Consider the following 25,610-nt stretch of genomic DNA (forward strand, 5'->3'; position numbering starts at 1 on the left):
ATACAGCTGATATAGTAGGCTTGTGTTTTGGGGGTGCTGCATTTTAAAGCTATGTTTGCCCATCCAAAAACCCCAGTAGGTTTCTGAGTGGCACACTACCAGTGCAAGACACAGGAGGCTTGCTGTCCACCTGCTCCCTGTCGTCAAAAGATACCCTGCACCAAGCATTTTTTCTGTAGTTTTCGGTCTCTGGGACTTGAATTGTTTCAAGCAGCAAGGTTTGTTTTTTGGCTTTGCTGCAAGGGTCACTATTAGGTAATTAGCCGTGAAGAATCAATGACAGCAGCCAGAGACATAAAGCTGAGGTCCTCACACTTGCAGTCATTAGAGATTTTGTGACACTTTACATAAGGGTAGGGGTCTTGGGCCCTGCTCCTGGCCAAACTCCAGGCCAAGTAATTACATTCTGCCTATCTGAAATTCCCCCTGTAGTGTGAAGTGGGAAAGCAACTCTCATTTCCTTCTCAAGGCGATGGCGGATGCAGAATGTCTGCCGTGGTGCCTGGCTGGATTTTAGCAGGGGGTGGAAACATCCAAGAGCTGCAGTCACTGGCCCACTTTGCTTTGCAGGCTTTGCTAGTGAAAAGTGCACTTTGAGTCAAGCCCTTACCTGCAGCCTTGATGTCAAGGTGACAGTCCTTTGAAGAAGATACAAGTAGCAGTGCTGTAAATAATAGCAGGTACAGCACTGTAACACTGAAACAGGCAGGAGGTTCTTACCTCTGCTTTCTCTCTTCACCGACCCCATCTTTCTCTCTGCTGTGATGGATCTGACGTGTGTACAGTAACTTGTGTCTGATGCTTGAGTATCCTGCTCTTCTAGCTGAGACCGGCAGAACCTGAAAACAAGCTGCCCCTTGCTGCTGTCAAAGCTCCCTGCCACCATGATGGAACTCTTTCTGGGCTGGGGACGCCCCTCTGTCAGACTGAAGGACTTGGAAGAAAATCTTGGCTATCATCACAAGAGGCCTGACCAGGCAAAAGATAATGGATAGATCAATTTCAGCCTTTCCCCCAGTATGGCTTCTTGGAAATGGCAAAGATTTCATTGTGATGGGTTTTGTGTAGTTCACTTGCCGATTACAGGGTTGGGCACACCTTCAGTGAGTGAATCACCCCAAAGCCAGGTATGGTTTCTGTCCTCTGACGGCAGGGTGTGCGCAGTGGGGCAGTTGTTGCAGCGCCATAGAAGATCAGCTGGACACAACTTGGCTCTTGATGTTTAAGGGATTGTTGTTTCTTTTGTGTCAGGTTCTTGCAGTCTATTTGGTATTACTAGCCTGTACCTCACTGTTTAGCTTTAGGTTCAGGACTTTAAAAAGAAACATTCTCATTTTTTCCTCTCTTCCATTACATTTTCCCCGTCAGCCATGTATTAATCCATTTAATCAAATATTTTCCTGTTTCTGAAATGAAAAATGTCTATAGTGGAAGCTCAGTGCACAAGAAATTCCTCCCTGCACATTGATTTATTTGTTATTGTGCTGGGGAGTCATAAAATGTGAGCCCTGTGGAGCTCTGTGACATGGCTGTGTTCTCTGGCAGCATCGGGTGTGACCATATGGACGTGCCAGAGTGCGGATTTTCCTTCACATGCTGGTTGCAGAGCATCCACACTACACCTACATGTTGCTGTGCGTGCAGGCTGAGCTCACCACAGCCGCTTGCTTGGTTTTTAAGGAAATTCAGGTGCGTGTTAAGTGGCTCTTTCTCCCTCCCATTCTGTGCCATGTAGTGTAGTCACGAAGTCCTGCTGTAGGACTAAGGAAAAGACCCATGAGGTTGTTGCTAGCTGGGTACCACAAGGACACCACCTCTGATTTATGGAGTGCCTGAGCCGTGGGTTCCTGGAGGGTGGAAAGGTATGCCAGAAAGCATTATGGTATTTTTGCCCTGTTCTCATCCTCTTCCACCACCATCAGGTGTGGGATCCTGGCTGGACCTTTGATCTGGCCTGGCCTGGCTCTTATGTAGATCTGTTGGAAGACTGCATGCAAAGTAGTCACTTTGCAGCAAGCAGTCCTCATGCTTCTGTGTTTTGCTTCCTGCTCTGCAGAGGTGAGGGTGCCCTGGCTTAACTTTCCATCCCTTGCGAAGTCCCACTGTTCCCAGGCTGATCACTGGCGTTGGACCTTTCTGGAATGTTAGTGCTGCGAAGTGTCTACAGCCACTTCCCGTTGCCAGCCAGGGATTTGGTGTTTGTTACAAGCATGCTGGGGCACAGTAAATCTAATTTCTCTCCCTTCTCCCACTATTTGTCTGCTGTGTCCAAGGTGACTACTCCAGAGAATAACCATTTTGCCTGGCACTTTAATATGGTGCTAATTCATTGTTAATTGCTGGGGCAGAGAAACCTGACTCAGTTGGGAAAATGACGAACCAAGCTGTTGTCTCTGGAGTGTTGGGATGAATAAGCCAGTTCTCTGGAGTAATGAGCCACCACTGCAGCAAAGTACCTACTATTCAGAGAGCGGGGAAACCTTGCCTTTCATTTTCTGCAGATAGATCTGCTGAAGCTGGTAGGTACATACTGGTTTAAGAGCAGTCAGATGTTGAATTTAAAGAAACAGGAATGGGTTTCACATGCTTTCTGATACACTGTTACTTTTGTCACTTTTTTAAAATGACATCCCTCCGCCCTTTTTTCTCAGAAGCTTTGATTTAGACAAATCTGGCAATTTATAATAGTTCAGATCATAAATCATGGAGGAACATTAGTAAATAAAAGAAGGCATAGCAGAAAGCTGTAGGAATGCTCTTTTGTATTGTGTGTTCACTGCAAACATTGTGGTCTCTCTTTAAATATGCAGAAAATAACATACCACAGAAGTAAATGAAATACTAATTTTGTCATTTTGTGAGGGATGGAAGGGAACAAATATTTTAGAAATGACAATGAAATACAAAACAGCAGAACATGGAGCCCTCGTAAAAATGGGTCAAGGCAAGTGGCGATGGCAATCCAATGAAACTAATTTCATATTCTCTTTCTAGAAGTAATAAAGAGGGGAATGAACACCACAGTAGTGCTTCCTAATGAAATATCTGATTCTAAACAACATCTTAGAGTTCATAGGTCACTCAATGCATCGCATGCAGATGGCAAAAACAGTGAGACTTAAAATTTCTTTTCTTAAAAAATAATATTAATTAATAATACTTAGGCAATCATAGATGATGAGTGAAGCAAAACTATGTTATTCCATAGGGGAACATGGTGTGCTTAATGATCTATAGGATGATGTGCACAATGAGGTTTTGCCATATTTGTGTGGGTTACAGCAGGGGATTTTGCATACTGGAAATCAGGACTGAGTTGTCTGGGCAACTTGGACAAAAACTGCTTGCCCAAACCATGCTAGCTTTCTGACTTTGGTGCTTACTCTTTTAGCTAGACAAATTTTTTTGTGGGCATGGTGTGCCCTGCAATTAATTCTTAATGGCTGCACCTTGATAGTTTTGCTTTTTGATGATTTCTCTGCACCTGAAAGACAGATCATAGATGCATACCCACTGCTTTTTGGTTCCCCCAGCCTCTTACTCTGTGGCTGGATGTGATGTCCGCTCAGACAGGAATGATCAAGACTGGTGAGACAACTTGTACTCAACAAGCCCAGGTGAACTTTTAGAGATATTTGTATCACAGGTTTATTCGTTCCACTCAAAGCTTAGAGCTTTGCTTGGGTGGGTTGCAGCTGGAGAATTTATTTTGTCTTTGATTTAGAACTACAGGGGGAAATGCATGTCAGAACGAGATCTGTGAATTTTTTGAGGAGAGAATGTCTGTCTTCCTCAGTTGTTACATTATCTCTCTCTTACCAAAATTAGAAAATAACAGTCAATTTCAGTATCTCCTTTTAATGTAAACCATTCAAAAACCATAGGAAAAAAATCTCAAACTCTATAACTTCTATTTCTGAGCGGTATTAAAGCTGAAAGCAATATATATTGCAAATGGCACTTACTCTGCATTTATCTCTGTTCTGTGCCTGTCTCTTTTTGGGTGGGGGCAAGAGACTCTTTTTTTGAAGAAAGCAGTACATGCGAAACTCTCAGAAGGCTTCCACTTCTGAACTGCTTTCTCATACTGCTTCAGTACCCGTACCCTGCAGCCAGTCACGCTGCGTTTTGGAACAAAAGCTGTGGCTGTGCGCTCTGGTTTTCCATCCTTTTGGTGCACACCATTTTCCTGACGGGCCACAGTAACTCAGGAGCCTTGCATGAGGTTTGACAAAGGCAATAGGAGCACATACCAGACAACACATCCCTTACATTCGACTCTAAGGTGTCCGATAGAGCTTCTTGTGATTGATAGTTATCACAATTGCAGTGGAAAGCCGCTGAGCTTTGACTGCTTTAGCCAAACCTGCCTACTGCGCCTTCTCAGCTGTTTCTGTTTAGTGTGGGTATCTAATGTGGCTGAAAAGTACTGCTGATTTTTATTAACTTTAAGCCTGTGATTCCCCTTGAAACGATAGTGGGGAGTGTACTTGCAATTAAAGCAAAACTGCTTCTGTTCTGAAATTAGTTTAGGTTTTAGTACTATTCCATTTAACCCCTGAAATGGGAGATCAAGTGAAGTGGATAGTTTTGTTTTTTTCTGAGGTGGTAAGTTTAGTCTTGTCAAAGTAGTACATCATTTCCCTATTTGTTCAGACTCCTGGAACCGTGAGGCCATCTCAGTGCCACCTGCTCCCGGACAGCTTTCATTTGGTCCAGGGTCAACTGAGGACAGTGCAGGAGTGAGGTGGGACTCTTAAGCGAGGGAGCCTTGAGGGCACAGCTCGTGGTTTCCTTCACCAGCTTCTTATGACTGCGAGGGTACTGACACCGTGGCGGAGGTAAAGGCAGTCCTCGGAGCCGTGGAGGTGTGTGCTGTCATGCAGGATGTGCTGCCCCGTGTGAGGCAGAGGCAGTTCTGCCCAGGCAGCAGTTTGTGTGAGGCTGCCCCAGAGCAGCCCTGCTTAGGCTGCCCTGGCTCCCACAGGGGGATGGTCCAGGCAGAAACTTTGCTTAAAAACTGAATGTGTAGATTTAGCACTGTGGAGTCTTGGCAGTAACCAGCAGGGTAGTGGTTTGCGTTGAAGTTGCTCTGACAGGTCGTCTTTTTAGCAAATGACATCACTGTAGCTCTGGCCCATGTCGTCTCGCCCTTTTGCCTTTCACACACACGTTGACCAGATTTAGCCCTAATTTCTTCCAGTCCTGGGCCTTTTGTGGATGCTAAGCTGCCAGCATTGTAAGGAGTCATAGTAGGTTGAGGATGAGCAAACATCTAGAGCAAGATTACTAAATAAAACTCTTTAGATTCACATAAGCTTTGAAGCTTGCCGGCTGGCAGCAGGCAAATCCTGAAGGCTGAAAAGTCTCTAGATGAGCCTCTGTTCCATTTACATTTGAAAACTTTTGCAATTAAAAATGTTGCTCTTTTTAATTTCATTTTAATGCTCCCTGAATACTCCCCTGTCCCTCATGCTTGTACGTAAATGATAATAACAAGCTTTAGAGATGTATAAATGTTTGTAGGCTACTGGCTGTATGCAACATTTTATTCTCAGGCTACTTACAGAAATCTTAGGATAAAGTTAGAGCCCTGGATCATTGCAGCTGGCCTTTCTGTGGAGATGGGCAATCATAAATACATGGGGAGAGAAACAAGATTGTATTGTGCTACCGGAGCACATTGTACTGATTGTCCCTCAAAGATCTCTGGCAGCGAGTGAGCTGCTCTTCGTACCACATTGCACAGCATCCCACTAGGAAATCGTGCAGCTTCTGGGCAGTGCTGGGAGTTAGGCTATGACAGAGCAGGCCGTAGATGCTTGGTCTCCTTGTCCTGGGCCAGTCGTTTCAGAAATTCATTGGTGTGGACTTGCCTTTTTTCTTTTTTTTTCTTTTTTTTTTCTTTTTTCTTTTTTTTTGTTCTTTTTATTTTTCTGAATGATTGGAAATACCCAGAGACTCATATATGCAGGAATGTTTTTTTTCAGGGTTAGTGTGCTATGTATGTTGTTCCATGTTTGTATGAACTTTCACAGGAGTTGCAGATAGAAACGGGAAATGTTTTTGTGTGTATGCACTATTCTCACACATCAAGTATCCAGAAGTACAGTAGCACATATTTTTTCTCACAGTCATCTATGCTTACAGTGTTTCAAAGAATATTCCAAAATATCTTGGCACAGACAGAGCGAAGCTGTTTGCAAGATCCCTAGCTGTGGAACAACAAAGGCTACATTCTCAACACACATCACACATGACTTTAATAAAAGTCTTAAACAAAAATCAGATAATGTATTTAGAAAATTGAACTTCACCATTTGTGATGCTACTCACATTGTGAAAGGAAGTAGGTATCCCCTTGTGCCTCCTTTCCAGTCTCTTTTCCCCAAGTTCTACTCACTTTTTCATGTTTCAAATTAGAAGGTAAAAGTCTTATACTTAAGTACAAATGAATTTTAAAACCAGTAATTTGGGACTAGCTCACATCATGGTGCTTAACTTAAAAGGGACTTGGTGTTCAGAAACCAAAGAATACAAGCACGTATAAGGTGCCTCTGGTGGAGCATTCAGAAGTTTGAAACATTGAAAATCATTATTAGACTCTTACCATTACATATGACAAAAAGGATGTGGTAAATCACAGAACGTATCCTGGATATTATAGACCCAGCCATCTCATTAACTTTGTGTCAAAAAACATTCTGCGGCTTCCAGTTTGGACTAAATTTAGTTTTATGCTGTTTGTACCACCATAGTACAGAACAATGTTGACACCCTTGAATTTTCTAGTTGCTTATTCTCAAATTTATGGTTTTATTAGGCTGTGCCCATTTGATGTGCTGCACTTGAATCCAAGGCACGTGGGCAGAGAGGATTGTGAAGAGCCCCCTTCCTTCCTGCCGCAAGTCCCGTTGCATGTTGAGGAAGGCGAGCAATTCTGCAAGAAGGCTTAATGCAGACCCATAGTTGTCAGGGGCTTTTATGGGAGTTGGGTGGCTGAGTCTTGTGGTTAGGTCTGGAAAACCTTGGTCTTCTCAATCTTGCTTGCAAAAAGCTTGGCAACCTAGGTTTCTTTTACCTTCTTGGGATTTTGGTAATTTTTAGATTTGAAACATGCAGAATGTTGCAGAAGTCCCTTGTGCGGGCAGTTGTATCCTGCTCAGGAGGAGTAAGAACTGGCTCCTGCTTCCGTGCTGTGTTGAGGGAAGCTGCAGTAGCAACTGCAAATCCATCCAGTTGTAGCAGAAAGAAAGAGACACACTGAAATTCCAGGACTCAACAAGCCCCATAAAAAGATCTGTCTGGACAGCACTTCAGTAGTTAAGTGCTAAGTTATTATTATTATTTATTATTTATTTACTCTTCTATTTTTCCTCTTACTGAACAAGCAGGAAATATCTTTGTTCTTTCAATTTAGAAGTGAAATAAATGTATTCCCTGCAGCATTTGAAATTTTAATAATCCATAATAAATAAAATCATATCTAATAACATAACTGCTTTCAATTGGCAACGCGATCTCCTAGATGCATTGCAATGGCAGAAACATAAATAGTTGCAGCCTCTGAAAGCCTACTTCCTATTTGCTAAATATACTTGGCTTGCTTTAAATTCCTTTGTGTGCAGTCATTAATACAATCCTCTTTGACAGCATTTAATTAAAGTGCTTTTCTCTATTAAATTCATTAAAACTTTTTTTATATACAACTGTTTCCCAGACCCTGAATGTTAAGGACCTGTAGGCCTCTCTTTAAATAACTTCTCTCTCCTTGTTGTAAATTGTTAATTAAATTTAACTTAGACTGTTTAAAGATGGCTTGGAAAAGAAAGCCAGATTTCAGGATATGGTCTCAATCATGTCTGATTTTTTTTTAACACAATTTTTTCCATGTAGTTATAGACTGCGTGTTATATTGTTTATGAATGTTGCTGTACTTTCAGCTGGAGCCAAGCAAAGAAATACCCTAAAAAGCTCATTTCCATCTGACTTCAAAAATTTCCATCTTTTTAGTGCAGTTTCTTAGCCTAAGAGTATTCGCATGGGAGAGTAAGGAAGGAGGAGCTGTTTAGTATTAATAGATTATTGACAGTTTAATGTCTTGGCACCTAGACAGCCCATAAGGTATAATAAACAGGAAGCTGTCTGATGTGAGCGCAGTCAATAGCGTATTCAATCAGAACCTTTCAGTTAATTGCTGGTTGACCTCAGAGATTTCCTTTAAGTGAAACTGTCCTTCACTCAGATCTCATCTGGGTTTCAGGGTTTAATTTGAGAATGCCCTTTCCATATTTTAGCTTGTGCATATGTTCCTGGTCAGATTTTTGCTTTGCTCCCATGCACAGCATGGCAAGAGCCAGTGGCTGCCTGGAGCTTTGTGAAACATGTAGACATGCACGGCGTGTGTGCCACCCCTGCGAGGGCTGTGAGCGTGGATGGGATACGCCGTGGAGCTGGCCTGCCGGCAGGCACCACCACCACTGTTAAAGCAGGCAGGGTTGTAAACTGACGTCAGGGGTGTTTTCAAAGCAGCTAAGCTGTTTACCAGAGTGTTTTGGACAGAGTTAGGCATGGCTTTGGTGCCTGGGCAGGCACAGTGGCATTAACGAGACCTGACTCGACCTCTGCAGATGAGATGTGCCACAGCCCGACGTGGCTGCCCCAGCAGAGGGGTCAGCACTGCTGCGTTCATCCCACTCGCGGGCACAGATTCCCCTGCTCGTCTGCACAAGTGCAAACCAAGGCTCATTTGTATTTTGTTTCCCTTATTTCTGTACTTAGCCATTCTAATTTTTTCAGACTGCATGTCTTGATGAGATCTAGATAAGCTACAGAGGCAAGCAGGCAGGAAACCACACGGGCAGTCCCTGACCCTGACTAACTGGAAGCCATCTGCTTATTTGGGAAGGAAACCTCCATGGAAATCTCTTCTAGCAAGTCTTCTGCATTTGGGTTTTTCTTCCTTTCCCTCCAACTGTTGACTTTGAGCGTGTGTGTTTTCCTTAAGCGAGATCAGGGAGGGTCAGCTGTGGCAGCCCTCGTTTACAGTGAACAGGTCTGGATTTCCCGATGGCAGTGAGTACTGCCCTGTGAAGGAAATGCTTCTGTACCCAGAGCAAGTGTAATTTACATTTCACTCAGTCAGGAGACCTTTTTTTGTCTCTAGATCTTGCAGTGATTGTGTCTTTTAGCCACTTATCATGCATTCAGACTGTGGTTTGCTGAAAGGAGTATTATTACCTTTAATCTCTAATTTTTCCCTGGGTTTGATTAATTCTATGGTCGTCTTTGTCTACCAAAGTGCTTGTGCCTTTCTAATGGCCTGATTAGCACCAGGGAAGCACTGATGACTTGGAGTAATGTTATTCCTGGTGTTCCCTTGTTCAAATGAGATCAGGAGTAAGAATGCTGTGTTGCTCTGTTTGGAATCCATTAAAGTCCAGTCCGGAGCCCTGACTGAAGCAGGTTGTAAATTTTTTGGGTTCATGTGTTTTGGAAAGGTGAGAGGGAATAGTTTTGAGGTGATACCACCTTTCTGGGAAGATTCAAGGGTAAGAGGGGCTTGAAGTCGTTCTTTCTGGAGAGAACGGAACAAAACCATGGTGAGATGGAACAGAACCGAGGGAGAAATCGCAAGGTATGTGGCCCTGAGGCCATCAGCTGCGAGATGCACCCTTCACTCCCAGGTGTCTCTGGGCAGACTATATTCGAAAGTGCTTTCTGGTTTTATCAGACTTACTGGCCAAGCTGCTAATCAGTATTACATAGACCAAAGGACTCCCACATGCAATAAAAATCATGAGCTTTATTGGATTTTGAGATAGAAAAGATTCACATCCAGCTCCTTTTATAAACTGCATTACATTTCATTCTTTCAGGGCTCCCACCAGTACAACCCTTTGTAAATAATGAGGGTGAAGGAGGTGAGTGGGTAGGTAGATGGCTATGAGCTTCTGTTCCTTGGGTGGTACAGCCTAGAGCTATAGAAGTGCTTGGGCGGAGTTTAAGGAGTTCACAGAATCACAGAACGTTAGGGTTTGGAAGGGACCTCAAAAAATCATCCAGTCCAACCCCCCTGACAGAGCAGGACTATTTCTGAAATACTGAAAGAAAATAATATGTTAGTGCTTTAAAAGTTATTATTTTCAGTTAAAATTAAAAAAAAAAAAAAGGTTTGTGGCAGTTTAGAGCAACAGAATCCTTTAAATGAAAATAGCAAGAATTTGAAGAGCAAAAGTTGTTCTCAATAAAAGCAACCAGAATATGCTGTTTCATGAAAAATGCCTAAACAACTGCTTGAATTTTGTCAGAATATCCATCCCCCCTGCCGCCCCAGGCAAACAGCTTGGCAAAGTAGACTTCATTTAGGCAATACTTTGATGTTACTCCATCGACATTTTTGACAGAAAGTAAGATTTTTGACTGAAGAATGCCACACAATTCTAATCTTAATGGAACAAGGAATGGTGTTTTGCATTTCTAGCAAAAGCCTGGGGCTCCTTGCACACAGACCTACACTAGCTGCAGGCTTGTGTAAAGTGTGAGCTTACCCCTGCGATTATGTGTGTGTAGCCAGCCACAGAGCTCCCCACAGCAGACAGCAGCAAAGCCAGGGGTGGATCCCAGGGCCCTAACAGTGTCATCCTCTGCTTTGTCCTACTACTGCCTCGCTGACCATATATTACACCATTTTATTAAAAATTTTAAAAATACCTTTTTTCCCCCCAACTGCATATTTTCTGGTATTATGAATATAAACCACAGGTGCTGTTTACTTTCTGTAAAGCCTTTTTCTTCCAGCATCCAGAATCTGTAAAATAAATGCAGGTCAGAGTAGTGAGACACGGACAGCAGTAACACCAGCATAGCTTCCTCCGTCTTCTGGACGTGCCCACCTTTTCCCAAGTGTAATCAGGAAGACAAAGGATTTCAGATCTAATTCTCTGAGGCCTCCTGTCCTCAGTGCCCCAATCTGTGCAGGAGACTGTACTTCGGTCATTTGACTTTTATTTACCCAGTTTCAAGCTAAGGGTATAATAAAGCACATTATGCCAGTTGCATGTGTGGTAATGCTGGATATTTTGCTTTTACCATGGTAGTTGATTATAATGCACTTTTTAAGACTTACTTTCTAAAAAAAGGAATATTTATACTTTTATGTGTTTGATTCACACAGTATAGTTTGCCCAAGTCCTGTTATTAAGTGCATTGGTGGTTACGTCTAGAAAGCAAAAAACATGCTGAGTAGTATTTTATCAGCACAAATCTAGTATTTTCACTAACCATAACAGTCAGGTTCTCCTGACTTCTAACTGTCTCATTGTAAAAATTAGCAGTACAGTTGGATATTCCTGGAACCCTAAATAGCCATCTGTAAGGACCTAAAACAGTTTGATGGGACAAATAATTACCCCCCACCAGAATCCAGTGTCTAATCCAAACATATCCTTCCTGAAATAATGCAGTGCCTACTTCTGATCTGAGTAACTGGAAAACAACATGATTATAGTGGTGCCATTCGTGCCACCATAGTTAGGGGTTTAGAGCTTGACCTTCAGCATGGCTCTAGGTTGGGGCTTGTCAGGGAAGATTTTGCTCACACTGCCCACAAATACTTTTCTGATTTTTGAAAGAAAAGGAGAACATGTGTAGTGTTAATTAAACAAGAAAATGTAGAGGATACCAGAAGGATTTTGTCTGCAGGAAAGAAAACCAAAAAGCCTTTTGTTGCTGCCTTAGTTCCTGTGGCATTCTGCCAGGTCCTCATTAGAATTAGCAGGGTTGGGATGATGAAACTCAGAATCGACCCGAAATCTTTGACAGACCCTCCCTCCAGCCACAACCAAGCTCAGGCTATATTTGGAAACTGCCAAGCAGGGCTCTGCATGCTGTAGCACCCCGGAGAGCCTTGCTAGGGCTGCAACAGAAAGCACGGAAGAGGTAAGTCAGAGGCCCACAAAGCTCATGGTCTTCTTTTGAAGAAGGTAAGTGTTAGCTGGAAGGTTTTGTGGCCCTTGATGCGCACACAGATGTTGAGTGGGACGCCAGTGAGCATCACCATGCAGGAGGGCAGCATGAACCTTTACGGGGCTGTTGCTTTTTCACTTGTGGGTGGGGGAGGCTGCCTTGCTACCGCAGGTTACAGGCAAAAGAGGCTTGCATGGCTTCTTTGAGGCCAGCAGAGTCCTGCCTGCCTGCGTGCCGGGGGATGCAGCAAGCCAGCCCCTGTGCCAGCTGTGCTGGCCGTGCCCCATCCCCAGACAATGGAGCCATCCATCACCGATGCCTTCAGGAGAGAGTCTGCAGCAGCGTTGTGCAATGCTTCCTGGCCACATCGGCCTCTCTGTCACCAGCACCCCGGTTTGTGCCAGCAGAAGCCGGAATGAGTCTGGCCTGTTGCGTATTTATACAGTAGGTACGTGCCGGCTCCACCTGTGGGCTGAATGTAGTTGTTGACAACCTTCCCAGGCTGCAGCTAGGTATTCGAGAAAGGGATATCCACTGCTGGCCACAGTTGCTATGCAGTAAACCTAAAAATCTGGCTGAAACCAGCCAAAGATGGGAAAATCAGAGCTAGTCCACTAACGTCCATCAGCATGAGCTCATTTATGCTACCCCATAAAATCAGCCAGTTCTCAGGCACTTGCACAGCAATGAAAGTTGTGCCTGTGCTTTTGTGGGAGGAGTTGAGTTAGCGTTGGAGGGAAAGCAGTTACCCCAGGAAACACCGGGACACTGCTCTGCATTGTCAGAGTTTTGTGATTTATTTTTTTAACATTATACAGACAAAATAGTGGCTATTGTGTAGGCACGTGCTGTCTATTAACAGAGATCAGGAAAGGGAAATAAACCACGCATTACTGAAGAATAAGATCATGACTGTGGTCAAGTGATGGCAGAATTTTTTTTTTCTCTTTGTCAAGATGATTTGTAAACATTCTTCAAACAACTGTGCAGACAGCAGTGCCATGGCTTCTTGAAAGGAAAGCAAAGACAAGGAAAGATTCCTCCCTGCAGATGTTTTACAGTAACCTTAGACATGTCCAAAAGTTATCTGGTCATCTCTGGTTGTGACTGCGAGCTACACTGCAGATGTAGCCTCTTAGCAGCGCAGTGTAATCAGGCTGTAATTTATATTTTATCTCCAGTGATGATAGCTCTTAAAAGTGTTTTGTGGTGTATTTGCTCTTTGATGCATGCTAAGCTCCTGTTAGCATTAATGGGAGCACTGTGTGTCGGGGGAGGGGCGGGGAGGACACCTTCTCCCTGCGTTCAAGTCAAAATTAATTGCATTTTGCTAATGCTTATGCTTATCACTTTGTGTGGGGTGGTAAAAGCAATGCACAACTGAAAGTTTAGGGGGTTTCAGATTTTTTTTTTATTTCCTGTTGTCTTTTTTTGTCACCCTTTTGACCATTTTTGACAGTTTGGTCCTGGAGAAGAATTGCAGGATGAGGCCACTCTTTCAGAGACTGGGTGTTTGTTCGGTGTCTTGCCATGTTTTCAGATCACTGCCTATTTCCTGCCCTTAAGCAAAGCGACCGCTGTAGAGCAAAGGGAAGCATGTGGTGAGTGTGCTCCAAAGATGTTGAAATGAATCACTTTAACCAGCTCACATTCCAGCCTGGAAACCAAACTTGCCTTTGAGTTTGGGTTCCCTGTGGAACTCATTTCTCTCCTCACAGTTCTCTCTGACTCCCCTTTTGCATGACTGAGAGAGTGACTCGTACCTCAGAGCTGAGAGATTTAGGACACAGGGTTTGTCTGATCCAGTGTTCTGGCTCCAGTGGTGGTCAGGAGCAGAAGGAGATTTGGGGGACTTTTTTACTGTGTCACTGCTTTGGTTTTGCCGCTGAATAGGACCCAGGGCTGCTGGGTTACAAGTCCTTGCAGCCACCAGCTCTGTTTGGCTGATTTGATCTGGCTTGCATGAGACAGGGTACATCATATCACAAACGTGTATTATCATTATCTCTAATAATGGTGTTTACTCTTGTGAAGCAATTACTAAGCTTCATTGGAAAATGCACAGGGTGTGCAGGTAACATTTGAGCTACAAAATTAAAAGAAGCTCAGACTGAAGTTAGATGAAAGTGAACATATTTATCCATGTTAGACTTCCTACCATTTTGCACGCTCATATTGATTTCTTTTGACACGGTCTTCTTTTATTGAGTACCATATATTTTTTTAAATCCCTTACCGATAGCGGTACCTGCTAAGGGCAATTGTAAAAGGAAACTAAAGTATATTAAACCTGCCTGGAGTCAAAATGTAATCTAACACCTGTAGTCTACAATTTGTCATCACTTCATAGATAGTTTTTCTTTTTTAATAACAGTTTTGGATTTTCCTGAGTTGTGACCTTAGGATACTGTATAATCCAAGAAAAGCAAGGAAACTAAACCACAGTCTTTAACACAGCTTTATGGTGTCAAGGTGTGAAATCACCACTGTGAGAACGAGCCCAAAGAAAATACTTCATTTGGAGCTGCGACTAGTGCTGCACTGTTTACCCAAACGAATGTATTTTTGCAAGGAAAAAAAAAAAAAGGCGTAGTCTAACAACCACATCTTTTAAGAGGAAAAAAATGAACACAGGTGCAAATTGTAACTTCTGGTACAGTTTCTTGTACAGACATTCCTAGGAAACCTGTAAAGTGTCTTGGCACAGTGATCGTGTCTCATTAATGCTCTTGCCCCTGCGAGCCCCGGACTGGGAGGCTGTCAGGGTGCAAGCCTGTTACAGCAGCAGCTTGCTCTGTTCTCTTCTTGCGCATTTCTGTATATGAAGAAAGAGAGACTGGGGGTACAGAGTGTAAGGCTGTTTGAATAGATAATCTCCCGCACATTATTCCTGTAAGATCTGATAAGAGGGACAGTGCCTCCTTCTAGGTAGAAGATTTATTTGCAAGGTGATGGAGGTTGTCTCTTAAGTAAACTCTTAACATGATAGCTAGGTGCTGCCTGGGAGCTCTCAGCTTGCAGAGATGAAGTGTTGCAAATTCCAGCTACAGGTCAGTAAAATGCAGCTGAACATCTTGTTTAGGCTTGTCCTCCACCCTCCCTTTGACTTCAGCTGGTCATTGGGAAGGAGCTTTTCCAACGGGCTCACTTACATGAATTATGTAGTGAATCCGTTTTTGCATTGAGCCAAACTGGTGGCAAATCCTGCTGACTAGCCTTGAATGCTTGCGAGGGGTGTAATAGATGACTGGTGTTTGATGTACCAAACACAGGTATTGAACCTGCATTTTGCCATGTGTGAGCATTCTCTCTGACTTTTGTTTTGTGCTCCTTAAGCAGGCTAAAAACTTGCTCTCTTTGGCGTAAAAGTCCTTGGTGTGGGACAGTGTTGTGGCTGGCTACGAGAGCAATGTAAATGTGAAGGAAAGCTAAGAGGTGAGACTCTCACCCTGGAGAATAGAATCATAGAATCGTTTAGGATGGGAGACCCTTAAGATCATTGAGTCAAACCATTAACCACTGCCAAGTCCACCAGTAAACGATGTCCCTAAGTGCCATGTCTACATGTCTTTTAAATACCTCCAGGGATGGTGACTCCACCACTTCCCTGGGCAGAGGGATCCAATGCGTGATAACCCTTTCAGTGAAGAAATTTTTCCTGACATCAAATTTAAACCTCCCATGGTAAAGAGAAGGCCAATCCATTCAACTCCTTGTGGGTTTGGGTTATGAGAATTGGTACTGGCCAGCCCACGCCACTTGAGGTACCTGTCAGTGCTCGCTCTGTCCAAGCACAGAGGATCGTGGTGTCTGTTCAACAAGGGCAGTCTCTGTTGCAAGTGCACAGTCTGGTGTGCCAACAATGTAACATTTTTGGTGTTTCTCATAGTAAGCGGCACCTCATCATCTCAGCAAAGCCCATCGGAAGGGAGCTCACGCGACTGATCCTGTCTGCAAAGGGAAGAGCAGAACTACACAACAAAACAAAAGAGCTTGGGGTTTTCACTTAGAAGTGCAGTTCCTGTTTCTAATCTGCTGCAACAGCTGATCAGGCAATGAAAGGTGGTGTTTTCATGGAGCGAATGTTGTCAGCCAGAGCCTCGCTGCCGTTGGTGCCCGAGTGCGTGTGTGTACCCCACGCAAGCGTTGTGCGTGGCTCCTCCTGGCGTCTCACGATTTTAACGTGTATAGTTCTAGCTAGAAAGTGGGTGGAAATAGAAACAAACATCAGTGGGATAGTGAATCCAGCCAAAATGAAATACAGTGCAGACACAGACTGCAATTACCTGACGTTCATTGTTCAGTTTGGGCTCACTCACCTCGCTTTTCTGTGGGCACGCGGCTGTCGCGGTCTGATGAAGTCAGGTTTCTCCTGCGGGAGTGTCTGGAGATGTGGGGAGCGGATACATGTAGAACAGTTTGGTGATCCCTTCCCCCCAATAATTCTTGGCTTTGGATTTTAGAAAGACCACAAACCCTTAGCTTATTACAAGTAATCCTGATCACTCCCGTAATGACACACTACATTATATACTCTCCTAAACTTAATCATTCAATATCTCACTTCCTTCCCTATAGGCATGTACTATTATATTTTACACATGGCTTCCAGCTGGTTTTCATTGCGGCCTTCAAATCACATTTCAGTACAGTGCGATTTAAGACCAGTCACTTTATCTTTTGAAGTCAACTTCCATCATATTGGTTTTCTTGCAAGTTTTCTACCAGGGCTGGTTAATTTGTTTGAAAAAATGAGTTTGTCTGTGAGGTTACAGTCTACCTGAATGAACCTTCATAAAGCAGTATCTTCCAAAGCTGCTCTATTCTGAAATGCTGAGAAGGCAGCCATGCCTGTAGGGTTTAAAAATGCAATCTCTTGAAGGGATGGAAAAAATGAGTCCTGTGGGCATGGAAGGAAATCTATATCTTCACATTTGATTTGAAAGTAGATGGGGAGTCAGTGAGGAGGGAGGGAGGGGAAGGGAAGTCAGCTCCAGATGGTGGTGGCTGTGGAGGAGGAGGAGGCTGCCCCACCTGTGGCCAGGGAACAGTGGGGAAGGGCACAAGGGAAGGAGAAGGGAGTGGGGAAGGCAAGCATGGTGCACCTACGCCGGGATGTGCACCCTTCTGAGCCCAGCGCCAGCTTTCTTGGGAAAAGGAAAGCATGGCCATTTGTCCCTTCTCCTTGAAGCCCGCCATACACGTGGTGTTTCTTGGTAGGTCAGACCACCATTTGGGGGGTTTACCTGCACTGGAGAATGCGCTGCAGCCTGTACTTCAATCACGGAAGATCAGTGGGGTTTCCTTCTTTGCAGTGCAGAAGCAGAGCAGCAAAATCCGAAATGTTACGGCAGGGTGTGCACAGCAGTGCGTGAAGCTAGTGGGCATTTTACTTGCAGACTTAAGAGCGTAATAATGACCAAAAATCTGAAAATCTGGAACTGCCATAAATGGTTAGTTTCCTCTGTGAGGCTGTGGCATGCAGAGCTGGACGTGAAGTAGACAAATCGCGCAAATCGACCAGCGTGTTTTACTAGTGTAGTTCAAAGCAAATATTTTTTAAAAAGGTAATTTAGATTTTATATTGTATCATCAGCCTCAGCAGTTGCTCTGTTTCCCATAGAAAAGCATGCTCTTTTGTATTAAATAGCCCATATTATTGGAAGGAAATACAAAACTGATCACAGCCTAAACCTGAAGGAAATTCTGTGCATTTATGCATCTCTTTGTAAATGGGTAATGTTGTGTCGCTGAAAAATGTTGTGTTGCTGAAATCCTTTGTTAATGCTACTGGAAATCCAGGGCAAGCTCCCAGAAGTTAGAGAAAAGATGAGTTTCATCTGCTATAAGAGTATCTTTAGGTTTTTGTATTACTTAGGAAAATGGTAAGTGAAATAAAATACAACCTTTTCCTAATATTTTACACTGATAACCCCTGGGTTATGTGTTTTGTCTTCTGAAGAGGCTGGAAAGGTCACTCCAGAAAAGGAAGGGTTAAATAAAATTATTCTTTCACTCCCGCTCTCAGCCCTCTCTTTGGTTGATTGCTTTATAGATGCTGTAGGCATCTCTTCTCCTCCTTCAAATTAAACATTTTACTGCTGCTGATCCTGTATTGTTGGATTTTTTTCATCATTATATTTGATTGGAAGTCTTGTAACATTTTTCAGGATGGATCGTTTCTCATGCTATTTGTCAACTGAAAAGGGAAAAAAAGCCCACTTCCAACTCCAACAAGAATGAACTCAGTAATTCGCACTTTTTCTGGATGTGTTTCTATGTCTCTTAGCTGCTACTTGTATTCAGCTTCTGATTAGCAATGCTACTTGAGGCTTTTCATGTGATGCTGTCTGTAAATGCCCTGGGGTTTATTTGTGGTGTTAAATCATGGGTTTTTTTGGCTGCTCTGGGCCTTACAGTGTCAGGGGATAGGACCAGAGGGCACAACAGGGGAGGTAATGTAGGTAGGGGCTGCGTGACAATTTATGGGGCTAGGTCCTTGGCTAGTGTCAGCAATCCCGGCTCTGCTGCTTTCAGTGCTCCCTGTCGATGTAGGTATGATCCAGCCCTTGTCTGTAGCCCCTCTATTTGGAAACATCAGTCCTTCTCTTCAAAAACAATCCATGGACAAAAAAGAAATCCTCAAAGAGGGGCTGAGTGATTCTGTTCATTGGAACATTATGCTCTTTTATTACAAGAGTTGTAATAAAACATAAACCAGAATATCCGTCATTTCCATTTGTGTTTCTCCTTTACCCCAGCTCCTTGGTTAGCTCCGTGTCACTGACACTCGGAGTATTGACATGCTTGAGAGGAAAATTAATCCATTGGCACTGAGAAACATTTGCAGTGCTTCTGCCCACCAGTGGCTCTTGCCATGAGCGTGGCAAGCCCTGCCTGTCACCGGTGGTGACACCTGCTTTTAGCTGAAGCGTGGCGCTGCCACAAAGTCTCCTCCTTGTTCAGACGCTTTCTGTCACTGTCACGAGTGTCGCTCCGCAGCAGCGGTGGCAGCGGTGCCATGTGCTGGGGTTGGCAGGATGGGCAGCTGTGTGTCTGCATGTGCACGCCCTTGCACACGCACCCGCTGCCCATCGAGGCACTGCGGACGTGGCGCCAGGTCCTGCCTCTGTCACCCGGCTGGGCAGCAGCCGGAGGCGTAGGCCCTTTCCCCTGGCGGGCGCGTGGCAGAAGAAAGGCAGTCCCGTGGCCAGGCTGCAGGTTGGGTCATTTTCACAGCAGCTCCTCCAGGTCTGGCTCCTTGGCCACACGTGTGCCATGGGCAGTGGCTGGGGACTTTGATGTGCTTTTCAAAACCTGTGACTGGAGATCACTGATTTACAAGTTACTATGACAGCAACGTTTGATGTAGAAAATGAATAAAGGGCTCTTCGGCACAGAGCCTTTTGATTTATTTGCATAACAGGTTGATGCTCCATAGTGGACTTCCCTCTTGAAGTAATAACTTGACTAGTGTAGCATTTTGCTGAGGGCTTGGTATGTGTGTACAATTCAGTGCAAGTTCTCAGCACATTTCCATTATTTATCCTTATTTTTTTTCCCTTAAAGAGCTTTAATGTAGGGTTGTTTTTCTGAATGTTACAGGTTGCAGCAGAGACATTTTCTTCTTGGCTGAAGAGCCAGGATTCCCTCTTATTTGTGGAAGGAAATATTTATCCATATTGATTTTGTTAGCTCTGTAGCGTTGACTTCTAATAATTATTTCCCCGCATCTGAAGAAACCTCTGGGCAAATACAGCCCTCAATCCTGTAGGGAATTTTTCCTGGTAATCTCTCTTGTATAGATTTGGTTTTAAAGAAAGCATATGGAGCTCCTTTGTATTTCTAACAATTCAGAGCAGGTATTTTTTTTCCCCGGAATAAGGGCTGCACAAGGCCCTTTCTTAGTCATTTTAAGTGGCTGTTAGGAAGATTAAGAGCTACATATGCTTTCTTTAAACTTGCCGAAAAGGAGATACTGCTGGTGAAAATCTGTTACAAGACTGAAAAGCGTGTTTGCCCAGAGGGTTGCTCAGAACGGAGGGCTATAATTATTTGAACTCAGCACTCCTCAACTAGTGAAATTAATACAGATGTAATACAGAGAAATCTGTTCAAGAGACACATTAAAGCCAGCTCTGTGAAGCAGCTGAACTGACTACGATGTCACTTTTCACAGAAGGGAGATCTTAACAAATCTGTGCACTTTTATTACTAATTTTTTTCTTCCATAAAGCAGCTGTGATGGATTTTAATGCCAAATCATTATTCACGATAAAGTAGCACTTGACAATCCCATGTGTGACTGACCCTTTGTGGGACTTGTAGAAACTGTGAGAGTCTCTAGCATAAAAAGATGAGAGAAAACAAGGAGAAGAGGAACAAAGCGGGAGAGTGACTTGTCTGACACGGGACAACTGGCCAGTTATGACCATGAGACTGGAATACCTTTTGACTTTATTTTGTCTATTTTATATTTCTCTTTATTACTTGCATTTTGTATTTCTTACTTATTTTGTGGGTTTGTATTTATTTTATATTGTTCACCTTTTATATCACTTGCTCCTTTTGGTCTGTAGTTACTGGTGCAGCTGTCTTACAGGTGAGAAAGGTAGTTGAAAATGAATATTAATTAGTACTTTTCTTCACCAAAACAAAGTAGACCCTGTGTAAAGACCTGTACAAGTGCCCTTATCTCAGGCACCGAGGGGGTCAGCATGTACCTGAAGTCTGTGTCTGTTTGATCTTGCAGGTGCTGCACAGACAGCAGTCCCAGCCTGCAAAGGAGAATTCCCCTCCTAGAGAAGAGGCCCCTCCTCCACCTGCTGAGGACAGTTGTGCCAAAAAGCCAAGATCCCGTACCAAGATCTCCTTGGAAGCTCTGGGTATCCTTCAAAGCTTTATCCACGACGTGGGTCTCTACCCTGATCAGGAAGCCATCCACACCCTCTCTGCGCAGCTGGATCTCCCCAAACACACCATCATCAAATTCTTCCAGAACCAACGTTACCACGTAAAGCACCACGGGAAGCTAAAAGAGCATTTGGGAACGGTGGTTGACGTGGCAGAGTACAAGGATGAGGAGCTGCTGACGGAGTCGGAGGAGAACGACAGCGAGGAGGGCTCCGAGGAAATGTACAAAGTGGAGCCTGAGGAGGAGAACCCCGACAAAAGCAAGGCGGCTGCAGCGGACATCGACCAGAGATAATGTGAGATAGGAGCGCAGAAAGCAATACATTGATCCAAGGATTTTCTGGGTTTATTTTTAATTTTTTTCTCTTTTTACTTTTTGTTTGTTTGTTCCCATTGCGCATGATCCATGTGCAAACCGAATGAATTCAGCATCGCCCGATCAGACATCGCCTTGACACAGACACTAGAGTGTTACAGTTCCTACATTTGACTGAAGTAATCATTGTAATCACATAGGATTCTGCCTTCATTAATCTTGCACTTATGACAGGGACATCTAGCAAGTAAATGGGAAGAAAAAGTCCTATGAAATCAATGAAGGAAAATTTACAACTTTGTGTGTATATATATATATTTACACAAAATATATATATATTAAAATTGCATGGGACGGAACTTTACAACCTGAAAGTATAGACTGTGAAATGAGTTCTTTAAAGATGAGACTTGTTTATGTATTAAAACCACTTCACAATGAGTTGCTTTGGCTTTTTGATAAACTGCCGCCTGCTCTCAGGGTGTGGTGACTATTTTTGAATTCCTATTTATTTTCTATGTTTATCCCTGATTTTTTTTTTTTTTCATTATTATATGGCTTCCTATCTGGCAACTTGATGGGTAATTTTTGAGGTATGTATTTAAAGACGTAAATCAACACTGCCAAAAAAAGAAAAGAGGAAAAAAAAAAAAGAGAGAAAATGGAAAAACAAATCAGGGCACCTTAAAAAGAAAAAGCTAGTAAGTTAAAGTACTTTAAACACAATGCACACTTAAAAGGATACAGCATGTTCCACTCTTCAGACAGTCCTTTCCGTAGTGAACAGATGAATTTTCACAGGATTCAGAATGACTAAAACTGAAATTCAGTGCATAGAAGACTTGTCCGTTAATGAGGTCTTTATAGAAAGAGAAGAAAGATAATGTGTTGAGACTTGATGTATGGAATTCATACTATGAACCACATTTTACTGTGGATTTTATTTACCTGTTCTCTGTTTCAGATCTTAAAATTTATAAGGTTCTTTCTTGCTGTTGCTTTTTGTTTGTACTGAGGTGAAACACACAAGTGTAAAGTTACATTGGGATGCAGAACGCCACGATCCCAACAGTCCTGTCCAGGTAAATTGCTGACAGACCGAGGGTTTGCATTGCCAAGTTCCCGTTCGCCCTTCTCGCCAGCCTCCCCCCATGTTTTGGTTTTAGCTGGGCTTCCTCTGTGTCACGCGCTTTGTGCAAGTGCAATGACATGTTTCGGCCGCGGGCCCCCAGGCCGCAGCCCACCTCCCGCGCGCGGCGTCCGAGGCGCGGGCGCTTCCAGCCTCCCTGCTGCGGGGGGCCGCAGGCGCGTGGGGCCCTTCACACCCACCCCCCTCCTTCTCAAAGGCTTTCGCTGCGACCTAGCTAGCAGCTGCGTTACATCAAGCAGAGCCGATCCTGACTGACTCTCCAATGGCACGAGCACTAAAGCTGCAATCTACTATAGCGTCCACCCGTTCTGAGGCGTCGTGTCGAAAGGGACACCAAGTAGCATTTACTTTTCACTTCCATGCAATGATTTCCGAGACGAGACCTCACCTTTGCTACTCTTGCAGCTGGATTGATTTCAGGCGCCTGTTCAAACGCGATCATAACTGTACCAACAAGGCTTCTGGGTTTTTTTCTTCCTTTTTTCACATGGGCTTGTCCTGTAACCTTGACAAAGACCTCATGCAATATCACTTTGCAAGTTACTTTCTGTTTACTACACCAGGCAATGTAATATAACTGTTAATACTATTTATATATTTGAAAGGTATAAAAGGTAGGAGTTAAAAATGGAAAACAAACCTCTACGTGTAGATAGTTACTCTGAACAGACAATATACAGGGAGAAGACGTTGCAATACAAGCTAATTCTAGCTGCTCAGTAACCTCTGGAGTTTTTAAGGGAATTTTTCAGAACTAATGTTTGAAACATAAAGAGTATCTCTGCATAAATTTCATATACCTTTGCAAAATGATGGTGGGTTGCTTACTTAATGCTCCTTTTGCTCTTCATCCTTTATTTCTGTAGTATGCTGCAGCTTTAATCAGAATTTCAGTGGTTGCTGCTTTATGTTTCTCTCAGAGCTACTCCTTCAAAACTGTCTTCTTATCCTGTAGCTGAAATCACTCCATACATTTGAAAGGAAACTGAATTTTGCCAGGCTACGCAAGGTTGTTCATCTGATGATGGCATCAACATTTGGTATCTTTTACACTTCAACCAAAAATTTTATTAGGTATTTTTTCAATGCTGAGTCTTGCCTTTTTATTTTTAATTTCACTGCCAATTTTGCAGTGGTTCTAAGTGAATCTGTGGGCATTTTAGCCTGTGGTCTTGCCAGAACTTTGCGAATTACAATGCATATATGTCTATTTATTCAATATCCATCATATAATATCTATTTGGAGAAAGAAACTTTTCTTGTAGTGCCTCTTAACAAAGCACAATTTTCCGCCTTTTTTGTGAAATAAAAAATGAAAAAAACAAATTGTGTTTTATTGCGGTATCAACAATGTGAATAAGGATTAACATATTGTAAATGTTCTTTTTTTCCATGTAAATCAACTTTATCTTTGTTATCACTAAGTGATAATTAATTTTTAACTTATGTGCATTGTTAGGCTGTTAGAATTTTTTGGTTGTTGAAATAAAACGCATTCAATAAATATGACTTAATTTGTCAAGTAATTTACTGGGCCTTTTTTCTTTTCTGCTGAGCTCAAGTGGAACAAGGTCTGCAAAATGGAGGGGGCGTATTTGCATATTGAAAAAATTGATCAGTGTCACTGGGGTTTGAAAACCTGCCTAAGCCCCCTGGGGTCAGCACAGCTGACAAACCCGTATCACCCGGGACTGACCTGTTGTGTTACTCACTTTTTATGGGCATATATATGTGCACACACAGAGAGTCTCCGATGGGATCAGGAGGAGGGTGAGGGTGCCATCAGCCCATCGGAGAACATACTCAAAACACGCACATAAAGATCCACTTCCAGTCTGCCGTCTTCTTTTGCTGGTAGATTTTTTCTGTTTGTAATTAAAAAGCCACAAATGACTGCGTGTCAGGAAACTTTTGGAGCACACATGTCCATGGTTAATGGACATAATAAAAGGCTTTATTATATTTATAGCAGGGCATCCTACTGAGTGTCTAGAGGAATGCCGGAAGGATTGATGTATCTGAGAAATGTGTGAAATGATTTTGGGGAGAATACAGATAAATGGAAAAAATTGCTCAAAATTCTTAAGCTAACAAAGTGGTGAGTGCATGGATTCAATCCTAGCAGACAGATCGTATGCTGCATGGCAGACTTGAGTTGTTTAGGAATTGAGGTAGAAAAATTTTTAAAAGCTTTTTTTTTTTTTTTAGTTCCAATGCAATAGTTCTTCTTTTCATAGCTTATTCACATCCTATATAAAATATCTATGTGCTCCCTTGAGAAAAAAAAATACGGGCTGTGTGTGGAAATAACCACATTTTTGCATATCCAGCCACCTGCTTGTCACTTGAGTTTCCTGTTTGGATCAGGAAAGGGCTGTAACTGGGAGCACCTGGAGCCCGGCGCCGGTGAGCTGCTTCTGCTCTGAACTGCGGGCGCAGTCCTGATGCGCAAGGCAGGCAGGCCAGGCTGGGGTTCCGCTGGTCCAGGAAGGGCGTGGGAGGTGACAGAGGGCATGAACTGGCCTTTGAAACTGCACCCATGGCCCGGGCAGATCCTGTGGAGATGCTGATGGTGGTAAATTTGGTGTCCTCCTGTGCCCGCCAGTGAGACAAGAAACAACAGGAGAAGCAGCAGCTCCCACTTCACTGACAATTTTATACACGTACTCTGTGTGTGTGTTGCTAAAGAATATTTAGAGAAAGACACACTCACACACACACATATTAATTGGGGGGGAAAATCCTATAAACATATGGGTTCTTCTTCCAAACGGTAAAAAAAAAAATAAATCATTTAATAGCTGCTATAGCAGAAATATTTCTATTAATGCTTCTACTTCTCTATACTTCACATGCTGCTGCTCCTATTTGTTGTTCGTTTTAGTCATCCAGACATATGTATTTCCAATTTCAAACCTGTGTGAGTGAAAAATAAACATTTTAAGATTAGTTTAAAATGGTTTTAAGCTTATGAACATACTGCCTATTGCATGAAGTTCACTGTTGCTTAGATAAAAGTATCCACTCAATCTCTTCCCACTTACTTAGTAACCAATTATTTGTTCTAGACTAAATGGATTAAAATCCTTCATTGATGAAGTTTTGTTTCTATCCTGAACCCTTTAAACATGGAGGGATAAAAGCTAGATACATTTGACAGTGAGCAAATGGCATCTTAAAATCATAAACGAGTCATTACAAAAAATCTCCACTTACAATATGACGTGCAGTGATTAATTAAAGATGCAGTTTTAACTTATTTAT

General features: G+C 43.1%; 1 protein-coding gene across 1 annotated transcript in view; it reads left to right on the forward strand.

The window, feature by feature from the left end:
• Positions 1-21,175, forward strand: part of SATB2 (SATB homeobox 2) — a 131,220-nt gene extending 110,045 nt beyond the window's left edge. Inside the window, exon 11 of the mRNA XM_086465433.1 lies at positions 20,720-21,175. Coding sequence (XP_086321559.1) covers positions 20,720-21,175 — 456 coding nt within the window. The remainder of the gene's footprint in view (positions 1-20,719) is intronic.
• The last annotated feature ends 4,435 nt before the right edge of the window (positions 21,176-25,610 follow it).

Source organism: Leptosomus discolor, chromosome 5, assembly GCF_034619465.1.
Source record: "Leptosomus discolor isolate bLepDis1 chromosome 5, bLepDis1.hap2, whole genome shotgun sequence".
In the NCBI taxonomy this organism is placed as follows: Eukaryota; Metazoa; Chordata; class Aves; order Leptosomiformes; family Leptosomidae; genus Leptosomus; species Leptosomus discolor.